This window comes from Hippopotamus amphibius, chromosome 7 (assembly GCF_030028045.1).
Source record: "Hippopotamus amphibius kiboko isolate mHipAmp2 chromosome 7, mHipAmp2.hap2, whole genome shotgun sequence".
Taxonomy (NCBI): domain Eukaryota; kingdom Metazoa; phylum Chordata; class Mammalia; order Artiodactyla; family Hippopotamidae; genus Hippopotamus; species Hippopotamus amphibius.
The window spans coordinates 52,053,519-52,072,520 of record NC_080192.1 but is presented as its reverse complement, the minus strand read 5'-3'; the positions used below and the strand labels follow the sequence as shown (position 1 = coordinate 52,072,520).

General features: G+C 34.1%; 1 protein-coding gene across 1 annotated transcript in view; it reads left to right on the top strand.

The window, feature by feature from the left end:
• TBK1 (TANK binding kinase 1) overlaps nucleotides 1-18,298 on the top strand; it is a 36,298-nt gene extending 18,000 nt beyond the window's left edge. Inside the window, exons 7-20 of the mRNA XM_057742172.1 lie at nucleotides 2,110-2,220; nucleotides 5,117-5,296; nucleotides 7,060-7,256; nucleotides 8,116-8,174; nucleotides 8,565-8,656; nucleotides 10,755-10,856; nucleotides 11,680-11,758; nucleotides 15,277-15,398; nucleotides 15,494-15,570; nucleotides 16,174-16,213; nucleotides 16,721-16,822; nucleotides 16,951-17,047; nucleotides 17,447-17,553; nucleotides 17,781-18,298. Coding sequence (XP_057598155.1) covers nucleotides 2,110-2,220; nucleotides 5,117-5,296; nucleotides 7,060-7,256; nucleotides 8,116-8,174; nucleotides 8,565-8,656; nucleotides 10,755-10,856; nucleotides 11,680-11,758; nucleotides 15,277-15,398; nucleotides 15,494-15,570; nucleotides 16,174-16,213; nucleotides 16,721-16,822; nucleotides 16,951-17,047; nucleotides 17,447-17,553; nucleotides 17,781-17,856 — 1,441 coding nt within the window. The 3' untranslated portion in view covers nucleotides 17,857-18,298. The remainder of the gene's footprint in view (nucleotides 1-2,109; nucleotides 2,221-5,116; nucleotides 5,297-7,059; nucleotides 7,257-8,115; nucleotides 8,175-8,564; nucleotides 8,657-10,754; nucleotides 10,857-11,679; nucleotides 11,759-15,276; nucleotides 15,399-15,493; nucleotides 15,571-16,173; nucleotides 16,214-16,720; nucleotides 16,823-16,950; nucleotides 17,048-17,446; nucleotides 17,554-17,780) is intronic.
• Nucleotides 18,299-19,002: the final 704 nt, after the last annotated feature.

Here is a 19,002-nt window from a genome sequence, read left to right as displayed (position 1 = left end):
TTACTGTGTATAAAATCACTATTGTAAACCAAATAATGGAAGAAAAGAGGGATGGATTTATAGATGTGAAATTTATTATAAAATTCATCCATACATTCTCCACACATCTTTTTATTTTAAAAGGAATTAGTGAATGACCTTGCCTTATGAGAAACAGCCAACCTATATGCACATAAAACTATGATGTTATGAATGCTGTTTGGTTTAGGAAGTAACTCGACAGCCTAACCTGTTCAACCATTCTTTTGGATCTGAACATTTCTCTCAGATCTTTACATATCTGACCCTGCCTTTTATAAGCAAACATGACAAAGTAATAATCACAACTGTAAAAAGTCTTTTATCTAATCTCGTCACAGAAAATTAGGAGAAACTTATTTTTTCTTTTGTTTGTTTGTGGAAGTATTGTAAAACCAGTTCAGCTGATATGATGACTTTTGCTGGAAGCCAGATATGTAAATGTTTTCCAGCAACATATTCATGGGACAAAGTTATCCATTACTGTACTGATGATTTTGGTATAGCATTATCTTGAGACTGCTTTACAGCAGTACCCTTTTTATAAAATCTCTTCATTAATGAAGGCTGAGAGTCAGTTTCTGTTTTTCCTCGCTAAACATAAAGTGTGCCCAACAGTAGTCATGCTTCTATTGTCATAGGTATTTTAAAGCAGTATCAGCATGTCTTGCTGCCTGAAAATGGATTAAAGTGTGATGCTCCCTAATAAAGGAAACATGTGACTCATAAGCAACTAGGAAAACCTGATGATTTTATCTGACCACCATGTGTGGGCAGGTAATACCATTAGAAGAATTTTTTTCTTTATTGCACAGGAACTCAACTTTTTATGCACACTGATGATATAGCCCTTAAAGAAGTAATAATGTCTTTTACCTTACTATTGAATGGTGTATTCATCTCACAGTATAGCAGTGTTGATCCCTCAGCATCTCATTTACGTGTTAATAAATGTATTTATATATGGATCTTAACAAAATTAGTTGTGTTTTCAAGAATTAATAAGCATTACCTTATTTAAGAATTCTGCCATTCATTCTATTCACTTCTCTTTTCTTGCATTAATCTCACATATCTCTACTTATTTCTCCACAATCAGATCATCCTCACATGAATGCAGCTTATTTTTCACGTTAATTTCCTTTTTCTCTGAAAAATCTCTTAAGGCAGAAATCCTGGCTGCCTTTACTGAAGAAGCAGCAAGTGGTCCAGATCAGTTGTGCTTGTTTCTTCTACTTTTTTAAAGAATATATTCATTTGCTCAGAGTATATTTATGTAGACATTAAACAAACCAAAAAAATTATTAAATAATGTTTATAAACTTATGTAAGCGTCTGCTGTGTTATGATTTACATTTTCATCTTGAAGGCATGAACCTGTTTTTTCTCTCCTACTTTCAGGTTTTGTTTTGGAAAGTGCTGACACCTGAAAGGCTACTTTCAGTGCCTTGCCTCCATCGATATTAGTATTCTCTTGCTTCCCCATTCATCTCTTTCATTCATCTTTATTTTTATCACCTTCATCAAGAAACAGATTGTTTTGCTTCTAATTTTGGTACACACGTCTATTCCTATATGTGTATATATTTTTTCAATATGTAAAAACTTTCTGATATTGTGCTATGTATAGTTTTATCTTTTTTTTTTTTAAGAAAGCTATTGTTCATTCTGCAGTAATTTTATGGTCCAGTTGACTGTGCCTTTGGATAATATGGGTAAGAGGGATTAGATGCTTTTTTTTTTATGATCTAGAGACGTTCTGTAACATAACTTTTTTTGTGTCTGCTCAATTTTTTCAGATGGAAAAATTAATATTTTTCTTGTGAACATCAAGATGCTGTTATATGGCACTCTGAGAGCCCAAATGAGAATTAATTATGGCATATGTTAAGTAATCGTACAGCCACTATTCTGCTTCAGTCAGTCAGATTCAAAGTATTTTGATTATTTTGTGGATCCTGTGAACATCAATCACAAAGTTTCGTCTAGTAGATAATTGTAGGTGCAACTGAGGAAATATTTTTGCAAAGCCCATTGATAGGCTGTGCAATAACAAACTGCTTATTTCAATCTGCTTTTATTCCTCCAAAGGTATAAAATAATTACTGGAAAGCCTTCTGGTGCGATATCTGGAGTACAGAAAGCAGAAAATGGACCAATTGACTGGAGTGGAGACATGCCTATTTCTTGTAGTCTTTCTCGGTAAGTGTGGTGTACCAGTTCTTCAGTGTTTGGAATCTTTGTTGACTTAAGTCACAAATATTGTGTAGTTTTGTTTAATTTTTCAGTAGATGTTATTCAAGCATATGCCTTGATTTGTGATTTTCATTTTTGTGGCAATGTAAAGATTGATTTGGGTCTGTGTAAATAATTTTGCCAGATCTCTTTTAGGACATAGGGCATACATACATTTTTGAGATTGCTAATCACTGGTCTCGGAATTGTGTCCCATATGGGGACCTTGATATCTCTTGTGCTGACCATCATAATGACAGAGCACAAATAGTGGTACAGACGGGAATAACTAGAGTTCTGAAGAACAAACACTCAAGAAGTTTAATATTATCCTCATTTTTAAGAGGTAATCATATTATTCAAAAGGTGAGAAATAACAGTTTTATACTACTTTTTCCAGCATTTCAAATGTTCATATAGGTCCTACTTAACATAGCAGCCAGAACTGTGAATCCTATTGTCACAAAGAGAGATTTAAGGTAAAAGAAATTAAAAGTAGAGAGTAAATTTTTTTTCTGTTGCTATATCTGGTTTTTTTTTTTTTTTTTGAGATATATTTGATTTAGAAAATTGTGTTAATTTGAGAGTAAATTATTATAGGTTTTACTCTGGAAATAAAGCCAAGACAACTCATCAGTATTTAGAATTTGTAATGACTGAATTAACTTCTGTTTTTCCTGAGTATAGGAATTGTATAATCCACAACTGAACACACACAGGTTATGATTTACTGGCTCAATGCCCTTTATTATTTTTTTTAATGAATTTATTTATTTATTTGCTGTGTTGGATCTTCGTTGCTGCTCGCACGTGGGCTTTCTCTAGTTGTGGCCGGCCAGGGCTATGCTTTGTTTTGGTGCTCAGGCTACTCATGGTGGTGGCTTCTCTTGTTGCAGAGCACAGGCTGTAGGCATGCAGGCTTCAGTAGTTGTGGCATGCCTGGTCTGTACTTGTGCCTCTGGGCTTTAGACCGCAGGCTCAGTAGTTGTGGTGCATGTGCTTAGTTGCTCCGCGGCATGTGGGATCTTCCTGGACCAGGGATTGAATCTATGTCCCCTGCATTGGCAGGTGGGTTCTTAACCACTGCACCACCAGGGAAGTTCCCTTAATGCCTTTTATAATCTGTAGGTGCTTTTTGTATTGCTTTCAACATATAAGTAAATAAATATATTTATTCAACATATTTATTTAAACTATGTATATATCACAGGCTAATAAAATATGTCCTGTCCTTTTATATATCTCTGTACAAACTCATTTAAACCAGTAGTTCCAATGCTAAAATCATTTTTGAAAACCACTGTCCTGTTAGTTTCGTTTTTGTGTTACTTAAAGAAAAATCTCCAAAATATAATTGTGGCATGCAGCTAGAGTTACCAAGAGAAAGTCACTTTATTGGAGAGCAGAAATTTAATATTATAATAGTGATCTGTGTTAAATTTTGATCTACAGAATACTCATTTTGGAGATCTCAGGAAAAACTGATAAAACTTAAAGGAGTCAGGAAATGAGCACTTACTCTTTAATAACTATACTGCTGACACTCAGACTCAATAATTTGACAATCTGAACTATAAATAGATTGCATATTTCAGGAGGGTAACAGGCCTTATTTATCTAATTATTCTTTAGCATACCAAGTTACAAATTTTTGATAAAAATCGCTTAGGTATCAGAAAGTATATTATATCATTTTTTTAATAGTAAGGACTTTAAGTACTGCCAATCAACAATGAAGACAAATACCAAAAATGTAACAACAACAGAAAAAAGATAACCATCTTCTTTCTTATATGTATTAATTAGTCAAGGCTGGGTAGCCAATAAGAAAAACATAACTCAGCTCGTTTTAGTGAAAAAGGATTTAAGGGGAAAATGATGGCTGCTGGCATTCCCAGACTCACATTCTCACAGCTTTAGAAGCTAAGTGAAAAGAAAGACTTCCTTTCCTGATAGTTTAGCAAAGATTTCTGGGTTGATTCTTATTTAACTAGCTTGCATGCTACCTTCTGGCCACTTCAGACTAATCGTAATCACCAAACCTAGCTGTCATGCCCATCTATGCACAAGGAGTAGAGTTAGAGAGTAGAGAGGTGTGAATTCTCTTGCAAAATGAGGGAGGATAGATACTTGTTAGGCAAAAATTGTAATGTCCACTGTATACCTTAAAAACTGTTCACAGACAAGGAATTATCCCAGTATCTTTCATGTAGTCAAGAATATATTTCTAAGAATTCAATTTCTTGAAATTCCATAATTGAGTGTATTTAAGCATATTTTAAAATTAAGTGAAAGCATAGAAAGAATAAAGGTCCTTCGTTCATTTTTTTTAATATTTAAGTTTATTAGTCAAAGATTATTTCTGGTTGAATTGGCATTAATTGATTGCTAGATGATTATGGTAATTTTCCTTCCTAAAGAAGTATACTACAAAAGGCATATGAATTCAACATAAAAAAATTACGTATTGGAGTGACATATTAAAAGGACATTAATGACCCTGAAATTAAACCATTATCTTATCCTCATGACCACAGAGGTCTAATCAACTGATCTCATCTGGATAGCCATGTATATACAGTGTTAGAATATATTTGGAAAAGTGAGGATACTTGGGAAGGAGAGAATCAAAGAAAATAATCTGTAAAAGCTAACCTATACCATAACCCCTGGTTCATTGACAACTAATATTAAATCAAGATTACCTGGCTTTCTGAAAAGTTGGCAAATTTTTTACAGTTTTAATCTAATCTAATAATAGTAACAGCAGTTCCTTTGATTTGCTGGTAAATATTATGATTTTGTACCTAGACAAAATATAACACATTCACTCTTCATGTAACTTTTTTTGATACTATTTTAGGGGTCTTCAAGTTCTCCTTACCCCTGTTCTAGCAAACATCCTTGAGGCAGATCAGGAAAAGTGTTGGGGTTTTGACCAGTTTTTTGCAGAAACAAGTGATATACTTCACCGGATGATAATTCATGTTTTTTCACTACAACAAATGACAGCTCATAAAATTTATATTCATGACTATAATACGTAAGTACTTCTTTATATTTTTTCCTTGTGTCGTAATGTCTTGTTATATAATAATTACATGTCTTCATAAATCCAAGAGAGGAACTAGAAAAGATGCCTCAGCTTCAGCAAAGGAACCCACTTTCTGCTTAGAAAATGTTTGAGTGCTTAGTAAATTCCTTTTCACTTACCTTTGGAGTAAAAGGATTAATTTTCTAATTTTCTGAAATTTACAGGTAAGTTAGCTTGTTCTTAAACTGCAAGATTTACAAGACTATTTTCCTTTCTGTGCCTTCTCTCAAATTACATAATCACATAACTACAAATAACATTTAGTAATAAATGGTCCAGGTTTTATTAAGAGTGTTGTCCTGTCACTTAAAAAATATTAAAGCATAAGCCTGAAAGATCGTGTAGTTACTATTCATGTATGTGGCATAAAGCTCTTATTGAGTGCTAGGGAAATAACTGTTTTATCTTAAAAAAACACATTACACCCATGTGATAAAAATCCACCCATGTGATAAAACTACGTATAACTAAATCACACACACCCTTACATGTGGAACTAGGGAAATCTGAATAAGATAGCTGGATTATATCAGTATCAAGATCCTGATTGTAATATTGTACTGTAGTTATGCAAGATGTTACCATTGAGGGGAACTGAGTAAAGTGTCTCTCTATATAGTTTCTTTCAGCTGCAGATGACTCTACAATGATCTCAAAATAAAATGTTTTTTAAAATGAAGGGGAAAAAAACATATACATTCTATATGCCTTAGTTTCTGTTTTGACAAGACTCAGCAGTTTTGATGCCTCATAAAACTCAAAAAGAGACTTTCACTGGTAATTTATTAAGGAATAAAATCAATTAGATGAAATAATATTTTAGACATTTTTGTCTAATATCTATATCTAACATAACATTATAAACATTAAATATAATGAATAAAATAAAGTTCATATAACATTAAGTTAAAATATATTATTCATCTTTATTTTGGTGCTTAATGGCCTGAATAGATACGTATCATAGTTAAGTGTTGGCCACTGTTTCATATTAAGAGTGTATGTGAACATAAAAAGCCCACCCGAGCCCGTGCCAAAAATCACAGCCGAGGCTTTTTGGCAGAGACAGATCACAGCATTGCTGCTGGAACGTTTCTTTGATCTCATGAATCTGTTTATGGGGAGTCTGTCTTTTTCCCCAGAACATCATTTTGAAAATACCTGATTTTATTAATTCATTTCACAAGCATTACATTGTCATGTTGTAAGTATTGTTCTCAGTTCTTTATATATTTAAGTCATTTAGTCTTCACAACAATTCTGAGAGGTGGGGAGTGTTATTCCCATTTTATAGATGAAGAAACTCAGCACAGAGGAGTTAAGTAACTTAAGATAATAGAACAAGTAAGTGGTAAGTGGAAGAACTAGAATTTGAACGCAGCTATTCTAATTCCAGAATCTGTGCCCTTAATCTCTCTGCTGTGTTGGCTCCCTGTTATTAAATATTAAGACTCCTGTGTATTACACATATCCAATGTAGGTATCCAAACATAAAAATATTTTGGAATTCATTGCTGTATAGACAGATTATGTGGAATTTTCAATTTAATAGACTTTATGATATCCACATCAGCAAAGCAGCATTTCTGTGGACGGGTCATGATCTAAAGTATTACTGAGAAATGGATGTTGTGGCACTCATTTAAAAAAAATTTTTTTTTCTCTCTCATTTTATCCAATTTATGTTGTCCTTCTGGATTTTTCTCACACAGTGCTACTGTATTTCATGAACTGGTGTATAAACAAACCAAGATTATTTCTTCAAATCAAGAGCTTATATATGAAGGACGACGTTTAGTTCTAGAACCTGGAAGACTGGCACAGCATTTCCCTAAAACTATTGAGGAAAATCCCATCTTTGTAGTAAGCCGGGAACCTCTGAATACCGTAGGGTTGATATATGAAAAAAGTAAGTTGGGATTTTTCTTATTGTTCTTACTAGCCATTAAAAAAAAAAAAAACCCTGAGAATTCCCTGGCAGTTCAATGGTTAGGATTCACACTCTGCTGAGGACCCGGGTTCAATCCCTGGTTGGGGAACTAAAATCCCACAAGCTGTGCCGCACAGCCAAAAGAAAAAAAGAAAAAAACTATAAAAATGATCTTCATAAAGTTGATTAATGATGACATTAATGTAGAACTATTATAAATATTAAAATTTTGTAAATTAATTGAGAGTAGTAGTAAAATTTAAAACCCTTGTAGGCAATGAAATTTGACATTAACTATTTGGTTTATAAAACAGTAAAATGGTTTGTCATATATGTTTTACTGTAGCTCTTTGCTTTTAGTATTTTACTAACATTCAAAATAACCTTTTGTATCATAAATTTCAGCAAATATTTGTTGTTTCCAGGGTGAATAGGACACTTTGCCAGGCTTTGGAGTCTAAGAAAAATTAGATCTGCATTTTGGAATCTTTGAAGTTATTAATTCCAGTGGTGAAAAAAAATTACCTGGATTTTTACATTCCTGCTTAGATCTTTGGGATTTCATTTAGATTTAAAGAAAAGCATTGAGCTTGTTATGTTGAAATATATTTAAGAAAAAGAAATGAAACTCTTTAGAAATAGTGAAGGTAGTTTATTAAGGAATGAGCATTTTGTTCAAGTGGATTTTTAACCAGGAAAAGAACATTAAAGAGTTTACCACTAATGTTTAATTTAGAGATAATTTAGAGGTTAATGTTTAATTTGGAGGTTGATGTATTAAAGGATAAAATAATTCATAATTTTTATTTGATTTTAATTATTTTATTTCATATTTCAGTTTCCCTCCCCAAAGTACATCCACGTTATGATTTAGATGGGGATGCCAGCATGGCTAAGGTTAGTATTTAATTAAATGACTATTTAAACATCTGAATTAAAATTATCTTAGAAGCAATAAAAATTCATCTTTATATACACGTATATAATTTAGGAAATTATTAATTTGAATTGTTATCCATTACAAATTATTCTTGTGTTCTTTCTTCTTTATATCCTTTCTTGAACTCATAAGAAAACTTTCTCCATTGAGACAGTGCATGTTCACCATTATTATGTTAAGGATGAAGTATTTATCACAGTTATATTTGTCCTTAGCTTTTAGAAATGAGTAGCTTATTATGTTTTTAATGTTAAAAACACAAAAGCTTGAAAATTTTTATGTGAAAACTTTTCTTACTCTGAACCACAGTTAGCACCAAATATTGATACTCTGTATTTGTTTGTTAGGCAATAACAGGAGTTGTGTGCTATGCCTGTAGAACTGCCAGTACCTTGCTGCTTTATCAGGAGTTAATGCGGAAGGGGATACGATGGTTGATGTAAGTAATGGATTGAAAGTTGAAAATTGATCTTCACATGGGCCTCACTAAATAACTGGTAATCATCCCATCCTTGGTACTTTACATCTTCAGACTAGGTAGGGTCACGTGCATGATTTTTATTACAATACATTGTTTCGCATTTAGTTTACAAAACATTTAGCAGCTGTGTTTGTGTTTTTGTTTTTGTTTTCATTTGATTCCTGCAAAAACCTTGTGAGACAGGACAAATAGTATCTGAATTTTAAAATTAAAAAAAGAGGGGGCTTCCCTGGTGGTGCAGTGGTTAAGAATCCACCTGCCAGTGCAGGGAACACAGGTTCGATCCCTAGCCTGGGAAGATCCCACATGTCGCAGAGTAGCTAAGCCTGTATGCCACAGCTACTGAAGCCTGTGTGCCACAGCTACTGAAGCCCGTGTGCCTAGAGCCTGTGCTGCACACAAGAGAAGCCACCACAATGAGAAGCCCGCACACCCAAAGGAACAGTAGCCCCCGCTCTCCCACAACTAGAGAAAGCCCGCGGGCAGCAACGAAGACCCAACGCAGCCAATAAATAATTTTTTTTTTAATTAGAAAAAAAAATAGAAAAAATTGGGACTTCCCTGGTGGTCCAGTGGTTAGGACTTGGCACTTTCACCGCCATGGCCCTAAGAAATGTTCTGTGGATGAATACATGATATATCATCTTTCCATCTGATAGAAGTGGAGAATGAATGGTCTCTTGAGTCATACCTCTAGTTCCATACAACATCATTTGAAGCTTTTGAATTTTATACGCACATAATAATGGACTCAGTGCTCTTAGGCTTTAGTGCTTGTGACATTTTATGTATACCCACCTCACACCTGTTCTTCCTTTCTTACAAAAACATATGAAACATTTCATCATTCTTGTTCTGCTGCTGCTTCTAAGAAGAAAAAAAGTGTAAGGCTCTTTTTTTTTCCTGTCACCTTTATGTTAGACCCATAAATTTATGCTTATATTTTTTATGTGTTCACATATCCAGTTTGTAAGCCTATGCTTTTCTCTTTCCATTAAGAAGCCTTTTTGTTTTTACTAAATGGTTTCTGGAAAAATCTAAGTGTTGACTCCATTTATTTTCATAGCATTGTCGCTGCTCCGTGAAGCTTTTGTTTCTTTTACTTATTAATGTTTAGTTCAGTAAGTCATGGGAAAATAGTTTTTCATGTAGACCACTGTTGGCAAACTTTTTCAGTTAGTAAATATTTTAGACTTTGTGGGCCACACGTTCTCTTTGTTGTCGTTTTGTTTTACAACCTTTGAAAATGTAAATACGTTTCTTAGGAGAAACAGGCATCAGGCCTTGATATAGATCAAAAGGTCTTCAACTATATTATATACTATGTCATCGTGCTTCTTCAGAGATTATATTCATTGATTTAAAGTATAAATCAGACAATAGTCTACTATGAGCAGTAAAAATTAATTTTGCTGGTATAAAGTGTAATGCTGTTCAGCCTATTTGTGTGATTATAGGTTAGTTTTTTTTTTGTTTTTTGGTTTTTTTTTAATTTTTATTTTATTGGCTATGTTGGGTCTTCGTTGCTGCACATGGGCTTTCTCTGGTTGCGGTAAGCAGGGGCTACTCTTCGTTGTGATGCGTGAGTTCCTCATTGTGGTGGCCTCTCTTGTGGAGCACAGGCTCTAGGCGCGTGGGCTTCAGTAGTTGCAGCACATGGGCTCAATAGTTGTGGCTCACAGGCTCTAGAGCGCAGGCTCAATAGTTGTGGCACACGGGCTTAGTTGCTCCACGGCATGTGGTATCTTCCTGGGGCAGGGCTCGAACCCGTGTCCCCTGCATTGGCAGGCGGGTTCTTACCCACTGTGCCACCTAGGAAGTCCTGTAGGTTAGTTTTTATTCCTCAATATAATTTTAATGCCTTAGATTTCTAAACTATTAACCTAATAAGTGGTAATAGAGATGTTTTTGGTAGTAAAAAGTGAATTGGTTTTCATAATATATCGACTGTTAAGAAGTTTGTCTGAACAGAGGATAATACATCAGTGTTATTAGTGAAAGACGAGAAAACACATAATTCCTTACATAAACTAATGAGAATATTATTATTTTTTAGAGAATTAGTTAAAGATGATTACAATGAAACTGTTCACAAAAAGACAGAAGTTGTGATCACATTGGATTTCTGCATCAGAAACATTGAAAAAACTGTGAAAGTGTGAGTAGACTACTCCCTTACAAATAGTGGTTAAACTGTCAACAGTTGTTCCATTTCTGTTTCATTTGTTTAGTTATCCTTGGCATGATATAGCATGCTCTCCCAAGTCTTTCAATTAAGGGACAACCTTAGATTAAGTCATTTCCTCACAAGGGCAAAAATATTCAGTCATCTCAATAAGAAATGAGTGCCATCTCTTTGGTGGCATTTTCTCCTTCCCTTTGAAAAGGAAAAGGAATCTAAAATAGAAACATCTCATTTTTTTTTACCTTGCAAAGCAGACAACTCTGCATAGGAAAATTAAAAACCTGTAATCAAAGAAAGTAGGAAGAGATATTCTAGAACCTTATTTTGGTAGTACTTTTAGAATTTTGGAATTAGTTTTAGTTTACTCTTACTTATTAATCTTATCCCTGAGAATGCCTTTTGAAACAGAATGATATTTTAAACTGCCCTGTTCCTAGGCTGTACTATTTGTACTGCATAGGAAAGACAATAAGTGAAACTAGTATATACTGTTGACCTCCATTAGTTCTGAAATCTAATATTTTGACTATTATCCTGACATAAGACTGAAATAAAATTGTCTTCTATAGTTTATCTCTTAATCTGCAGATTTATAAGTAGAAGTATATAAAATTCCTTCTTTACAGAGACATCAGGTTTTCTTGGACTCTTGCTTATAGGCTTTGCATTTAATATTCTGTTCTTAAATGATTATGATAATAAAAACTCAAGTGTAATTTATAAAACATCTTTTAAAATCTATGCTCATTTAAAATTTTATACTCATTTAATTTTTCTTTACTTGTTTTTCATACAGATATGAAAAGTTGATGAAGATCAATCTAGAAGCAGCAGAGTTAGGTGAAATTTCAGACATACACACCAAACTGTTGAGAGTAAGTATTTACAAAATTATGACATTCATGGCTCATAATCTGTTCCTTTGCTGGCAAGATAGATCCGAACCTTCCTGGAAAGATGATGTACCTAAAGATCTCTAGAGAAAGAAAAGCCTTTTCCCAACTTAAGGACCTGTTTACAATTATTTAAAAACCCTTTACTGTCATGAAATTTTTTTTGGCTGCGCCATGTCATGTGGGATCTTAGTTCCCCGACCAGGGATCAAACCCTTGCCCCTGCAGTGGAAGTTTGGAGTCTTAACTACTGGACCACCAGGGAAGTCTGTGCCATAAAATCCTCTGTCACGTTTCCAAATGCCTACTTTGCTTTTAAGCCCATTTCTCTCTCACTTTTCCTTTCTTTCACTCTCTCTCTTTAAAATTGTCTCTTCTTTGTTGCTTCTGTGGCAATTAAAGCAAGTTCATAAATGTAATTTAACATGCAGAGTGCTTAAACTTATTTTAGAAATAGATGCAAGTTAGGAAAATATTACATCTTTTCTAAAATAAAAAGTAAGGAAAGAAAGGTTCTTTGCATCTTTGCATTTTTTTTCTTTAGAATGGGCAGTTTCATACTCTGTTTATTTCACAGGTTGTTGTACCAATTACATGAGATAAGTAAAAATGTTATACTCCTGTAAGCTTTTAGCATTGGAAGTATTCTTTCATGAAATGGTTGTTAAGTGAAAAGTGAAAAAGAACTTGATATGATATTCCTTTTTTCTTTCTTAGGCTTATTTTTAGTCATTTCTTTTCCTCAGTTTTTGATCTGGAACAGTGGTTTTTAAAATATGAGTCATGAACAACTGCTAGGTTATAAAGTTTAGTACATTACAATCAGCAATGTTTTAAAATAAAATAAAATAGAAAATGTCAGAATGCATCATATGTAATAAGGAAATTACTATTCCATGAAACTTTTAGTTTAGTTATACATACACACTTTAAATGATACTGGGTTAAAACAAAGTGAATTTCTTACTATAGGTCATAATCAAAAAAGTTTGAAAAATGTTGCTATAGAATAAAGACATAAAAAGTCAGAGAACAGGAAATAGTTTTCCCCAATATTTGTCCATATTTAAATATAGGCAGTCATATCACTGTAAATGTTTTCTATTCTTTTTCTGCTTTTGTCTTAGAACTTGACTTACCAGCTCATAGTCCTCATGGCACTTTCCAATGCCAGCATCATTTGAACACTTTGAATTGAAATTGTATGTTTTCTTTCTTTGGAGCCCATAGTTTTTCTCATTTTTATGACATTTTTGTGAAGATTTAGATTTCCTAGGAGAAGTAAAGCATGAATGATTAAAGAGCTTATAATCACAGAGCCTTAGGAAATCAGGGCTTTGACTTCAGGCCATTTATTTTCCACCAGATTTCATTGTTTTTCATCATACATATTGAGTTGTTGTGGCTTCTTTCCTAAAGGAGACCTTAAAATTTTTTCCCACCATAGAAGTAAAATTTATAAGTTAGAAAAGGTGCTATATGTCTACACCAATCAAAAAATGATTATTGAAAGTTTGGCTGAGTGCTCTGCAGCCGTGATTCTCAGAGTGCTTCTTGGAACAGCACCTGCAGCCTCAAATGGGGACTTGTTTCAGATGCACCTGTTGAATCAAACTGATGGTGGGCTTCCTGGTTGCACAGTGGTTAAGAATCCGCCTGCCAATGCAGGGGACGTGGATTCAATCCCTGCTCCAGGTAGATTCCACATGCCGCGGAACAACTAAGTCCGTGTGTCGCAACTACTGAGCCTGCACTTTAGAGCCTGTGAGCCACAAATGTTGAGCCCATGTGCCACGGCAATGAGAAGCCCACGCACCACAACAAAGAGTAGACCCCGCTCACCGCAACTAGAGAAAGCCCGTGTGCAGCAATGAAGACCCAACACAGCCAATCAACAAATAAATAAATTTTAAGAAAAAAAAGAAAGAAATTGATGGTAGGGCCCGGCAATCAAAGTTTTAAGCCCTCCAAATGATTCTGAGCTGCTAAAACTTTGTCAACCACTGTTTTGGTTGTCTCTTTTTATATATGTTGTTAAATGATTGTTACCCTACAAACATACAACTGTTATTTTTTGTATGGCATTATAGTAAAAGCATTTTCCAGTTTCGGTTTTGTTTTGTTTTGTTGGTAACACTACTTTTTAATAGACATAATATTGCAGCCAATTGATTTGTTAATAATTTTACTTGTTACCCCCCTAATGTTGGTCCTTCAGGTTGCTTGCTGTTTCTCACACTTTTATGTAATGCTGTAAAAAATGACTTTGTCCATAAACTGTTTTCCATATTTTAGAAGTATAAGGTAACACATTCTTAACATTAATATTGAAGAAGACATAAACCATGAAAAGCAAGACATGTTTTTGACTATATAAGAATTTAAGATCTCTATATGTTTTTTGTTTCCTTTTTTCCTTTTTGGCTGCACCACATGGCCTGTGGGATTTTAGTTCCCTGACCAGGACTTGAACCTGGGCCCTTGGCAGTGAAAGCGCAGAGTCCTAACCACTGGACCACCAGGGAAGTCCCAAGATCGCTATATGTTAAAAACATAATCTTAAAAAACAAATAGATTGAGAAAATGAGATAAAGTTTTTTTTATATAAAAATAACTCATAGAACTACATAAGGAAAACATTAAATCTGCAGTAAAGAACATTTAGAAATAATTTAAAATGAATAGATCTAAGTGAAACTCTTGAAAAAAAGTTCAACCCCAAGAGTAATAGAAAATTGCATATTATAATAACAGTAAGATACCATTTGTCTTTCAAATTAGGAAGGCTTTAAAAATTATATATAATACCAGTGCTAACAAGAGCAGAATGCAAAGGGCACACTTGTTTGTTGCTAGTAGCAGCTTAACCACCACTTAAAACTTTATTTGAAAAACAGTAGTATGTATCAGGACACTTAAATTATTCAAATATATTTATCCTTTAAGTCGAACCTTCATCCTTTCTTTAAACATTTATAGGTGCTCAGTTCTGTGGTAGATAAGGGATAAATTTACTAAGCTTAAAATGGACAGAATCTTAGATACGGTTTCTTTTCATGTTTTGTTTTTAAGAGGAGTTACTTTTCTTTTTATCTCTAAATAAAGAGCACAGTTTTGCATACTGGCATTTATACTTGGGGCTATGCTAATAAGGTCTCCTATTTGATTTTCATGAGATAGAGTCCTAACCATATTTTGTAGATAAAGCAACAGAAGCTTAATTGACTGACTCTCAGTATTTTTATGTTTTTTAAAAAAGAATATTTGATATAAGCAATGTTTTATAAAATATAATATTCGTGTTTTATTATCATGTTGTACTCCTGGTGGAATATAACCTAAGAAACTGTCCTTGCATTTAAAGATAAAAATAATTATTCTGACTTTGAATCAAAGTAATCTACAAAAGAAATATTACTCAGACTTTAGGCCATATTGGCATTGTGGTGATCATTTCTGACTTTTGGTGATCTGGATCTGAACCCATTGGTTTTATTTAGCTTTCCAGTTCTCAGGGAACAATAGAAACCAGTCTTCAGGATATTGAAAGCAAATTATCTCCAGGTGGATTGCTGGCAGATACATGGACGCATCAAGAAGGCACTCATCCAAAAGATAGACAGTAGGTTATAACTGCGTTGGTGGTTTCTGCTCTTATTAAATGTCCTTTTTCACATCGACTCAATTAATTTATTTGGATTTTTCTTCCTTAAATAGTGTAGAAAAGCTACAAGTCCTGTTAAATTGCATCACAGAGATTTACTATCAGTTCAAAAAAGACAAAGCAGAACGTAGTAAGTAAAATTTGCCATTTGTTAATCTAATGAGTCAGCCCTACTAGTTGTATGTAATTCAGTCGAATTAATTTGGTATATTTGTAAGGGTGGCTACATAAGTTATTTACTTCAGAGACTTGGTTCTATCAGGAAAGGCGTTGAATGTATTGAGTTGTTCTTAAAGCCAGCCTTTTGAGTATCTCAACTCGGGGATCACAAACTCCAAAACACGTAGAGGCCACGCACGTAACGGAAAGGAATGAGATTGGCCCGTGGAGACTGAGGGGAGCTAGAGAGGAGACCTCTCCCCTGCTTCTGAAGAGGCACTACTCAGATTCACCTAATTGTTTTTCCCATGTTCCTAGATCTCAAGAGAAGCTAGAGATAGACTTTCTTAGAAATATCCTGATTTTTAAATGTGGGCAGTTAATTTTTGTTTTTTGACATTCACACTGTACAGACCAAATAAGAGCATTTGTGGGCTGTATCCACCCATGGGTCACAAGTTTGTGACATCTGTTTTAAACTCTTAGCCATTTTGAAGTAATAATCTCAGAAAAAAATTGCATGTGATTTTTTGCTTCTACATTTACAAAAGTAAATATATATTCTTATTTTTAGGACTACCTTATAATGAAGAACAAATCCACAAATTTGATAAGTAAGTGTCCAGATTATGTTTAGTAATTATTTTTGATTACTTTATTAATGTGATTCTTATCAAAGTTGGAATTAATCACAATAAAAAATATATTTTAATCTTGGCTTTATAGAATTGTTATGTATGTGCACATATTTGAGGCCCACCCATCTGGCCCCTTGGTGAAAGGTTACTGAGACAGGAGAATGAAGGGGCAGTCATCTGCCTCCTATGCTCTGATTGCAGAAGGACAGATAACAGGGAAGATAGGCGAGGGCAGACTTAACCACTTCCTTATCTTTAACCTCATCCAGTGAATAGTTTTTGACCATTCTCCTCTATGAACCTTGTTTTTCTCCTCTTGCTGCTATAATGTCTATCTTAGAAACCTTAGACTTTCTACTGTTAATATTGTAAGCCCACAACAGTCATTACAGGAAATAAATTTCATATACGTGAAAATTCTTTAATATTGGAAATAGAAACAGTGACATTGGTTTAAGCCTCTTGATTATTTCTAAATTACAGGCAAAAACTGTATTATCATGCAACAAAAGCCATGACCCACTTTACAGATGAATGTGTTAAGAAGTATGAGGCTTTTTTGGATAAGTCAGAAGAGTGGATGAGGTAAGTAAACTTTTTGGGGGGTGATGAGTGATTGACTGCACAACATACAATTTAATGTATGTTGTATGTTTTAAGTAAGAATAATATTTCATTAGACAGCTTATTAATTGGTTCTTTTTGGTTTTCAGAAAGATGCTTCATCTTAGGAAACAGTTATTATCCCTAACTAATCAGTGTTTTGATATTGAAGAAGAAGTATCAAAGTATCAAGACTATACTAATGAGGTATAGCTTCAAAGTTATCTAGAAAAAAAGCCTTTTTCTATTAGGAAAAATTAAAATTCTTTTTAGTTTGTATCTGATAATGATTGAGAAGAAAGAAGTAGGATATAATATGCCTATATTCAGCTCTGCTTGCCCATTTGTGAGATGTATTTTGAGCCAAGTTTTAAGAACTTAGATGTTCTACAGTTAAAAACATCTGCTAGCACATGTTTTTAATCATCTATAAGCAAAGTTTTTTTTAGTTTCCATTTAAGTATTGTATCATTGATAGTTTTGAAATTAAAACTTAAAGCTATAAAGAGCTTATTAAAATCTGTAACATTTGATCTGAGATCTGTAGTAAATATTCTGTTATGTGATTGATGTGATTTGTTTGTTTGTTTGTTTTTGATGTTTTAGTTACAAGAAACTTTGCCACAGAAAATGTTTGCAGCCTCCAGTGGACTCAAACATACCATGACCCCAATTTATCCATGTTCTAACACATTAGTAGAAATGACTCTTGGGTAAGAAATTTATTATTTGACAACTGTAACGTTTCCATTTGTTTTTATTTCATTTTGTGATCTTGCTCTTTTATTTTGAAATGTTTATTATTTGTTATGAATACATTTGCTAGTGTTATTTAATGACTTAGACCAATCTAGAGAACTAAACATACTATAAATATAATTGTAAAACACTTCCATACTTTTTTTGAGCAGAGCTACTTTTATCTTTATTTTGAATATAGTATGAAGAAATTAAAGGAAGAAATGGAAGGGGTAGTTAAAGAACTTGCTGAAAATAATCATATTTTAGAAAGGTGAGTAATACAAAATCATCCTGCCTTGTGATTATATATGTAATTGAGTACGTACACATATATCTGTATTTGTATCAGTCTGTCTTCCTGTATCAGTAGGTTAAGCAGTGGGAAAGGAACATTAAGTCAGAACCCTTAGGTTTTGTGAATTTCTTTTTTTTTAATTAATTTTTAATTTATTGGCTGCGTTGGGTCTTTGTTGCTGTATGTGGGCTTTCTGTAGTTGCTGTGAACAGGGGCTACTCTTCATTGTGGTGTGTGGGCTTCTCATTGCGGTGGCTTCTCTTGTTGCAGAGCACGGACTAAGTAGTTTTGGCTCACAGGCTCTAGAGTGCAGACCCAGTAGTTGTGGCACACAGGCTTAGTTGCTCTGAAGCTGTGGGATCTTCCTGGACCAGGGATCAAACCCATGTCCCCTGCATTGGCAGGTGGATTCTTAACCACTGCATCACCAGGGAAGTTGCTTGTGAATTTCATGATGCCTTTTAATGTGTTTGGGGTTGTTTGGATAAAGACAACTGTGATTGATTCCATTTTATAGAAACACTGGTTAATAGAATTCTTTGAATCAGTCTGTGAAAATGAAAATCTTTTGCACATTATTTTTCAAAACATTTTCTCGAGCTTCCTAGGTGGCACAGTGGTTAGGAATCCACCTGCCAATGCAGGGGACATAGGTTCGATCCCTGCTCCAGGAAGATCCCACATGCCACGGAGCAACTAAGCCCGTGCGCCACAAAAAACAAAAACAACCCAAAAAAAACCCCATTTTCTCATTAGAATCATCATTTTCAATTCTGGAGTCAGAGTTGCTTAGGAGATGCCAGCACTCTGATCCATGCTGTTTAACTTACAGAGCGCACTGCAGCCCTCTTTGCACATGAGCACCGTCTGTTCATCAAGTTCTTTGAAGAGCTGAGTGTCCGCTTATCTCCAGATTCCTAATAGATCAAGGAGAAAGAAAGTAGGAAAACGTACAGAGCCAAGAAGACCACTTATGGTGGCTGTTTCCTTGTCTGGGTTCCTCAGAGCAGTTAAGTCGTTTGGCTCGTGAATAGAAGCCTTCTCTTTCCAGCCCTTAGGTGCTTCTCCACATGTCCTCTCACCCGCAAGATGTTAATGCAAGGATTTCACGTTTGTGTGGTATTTT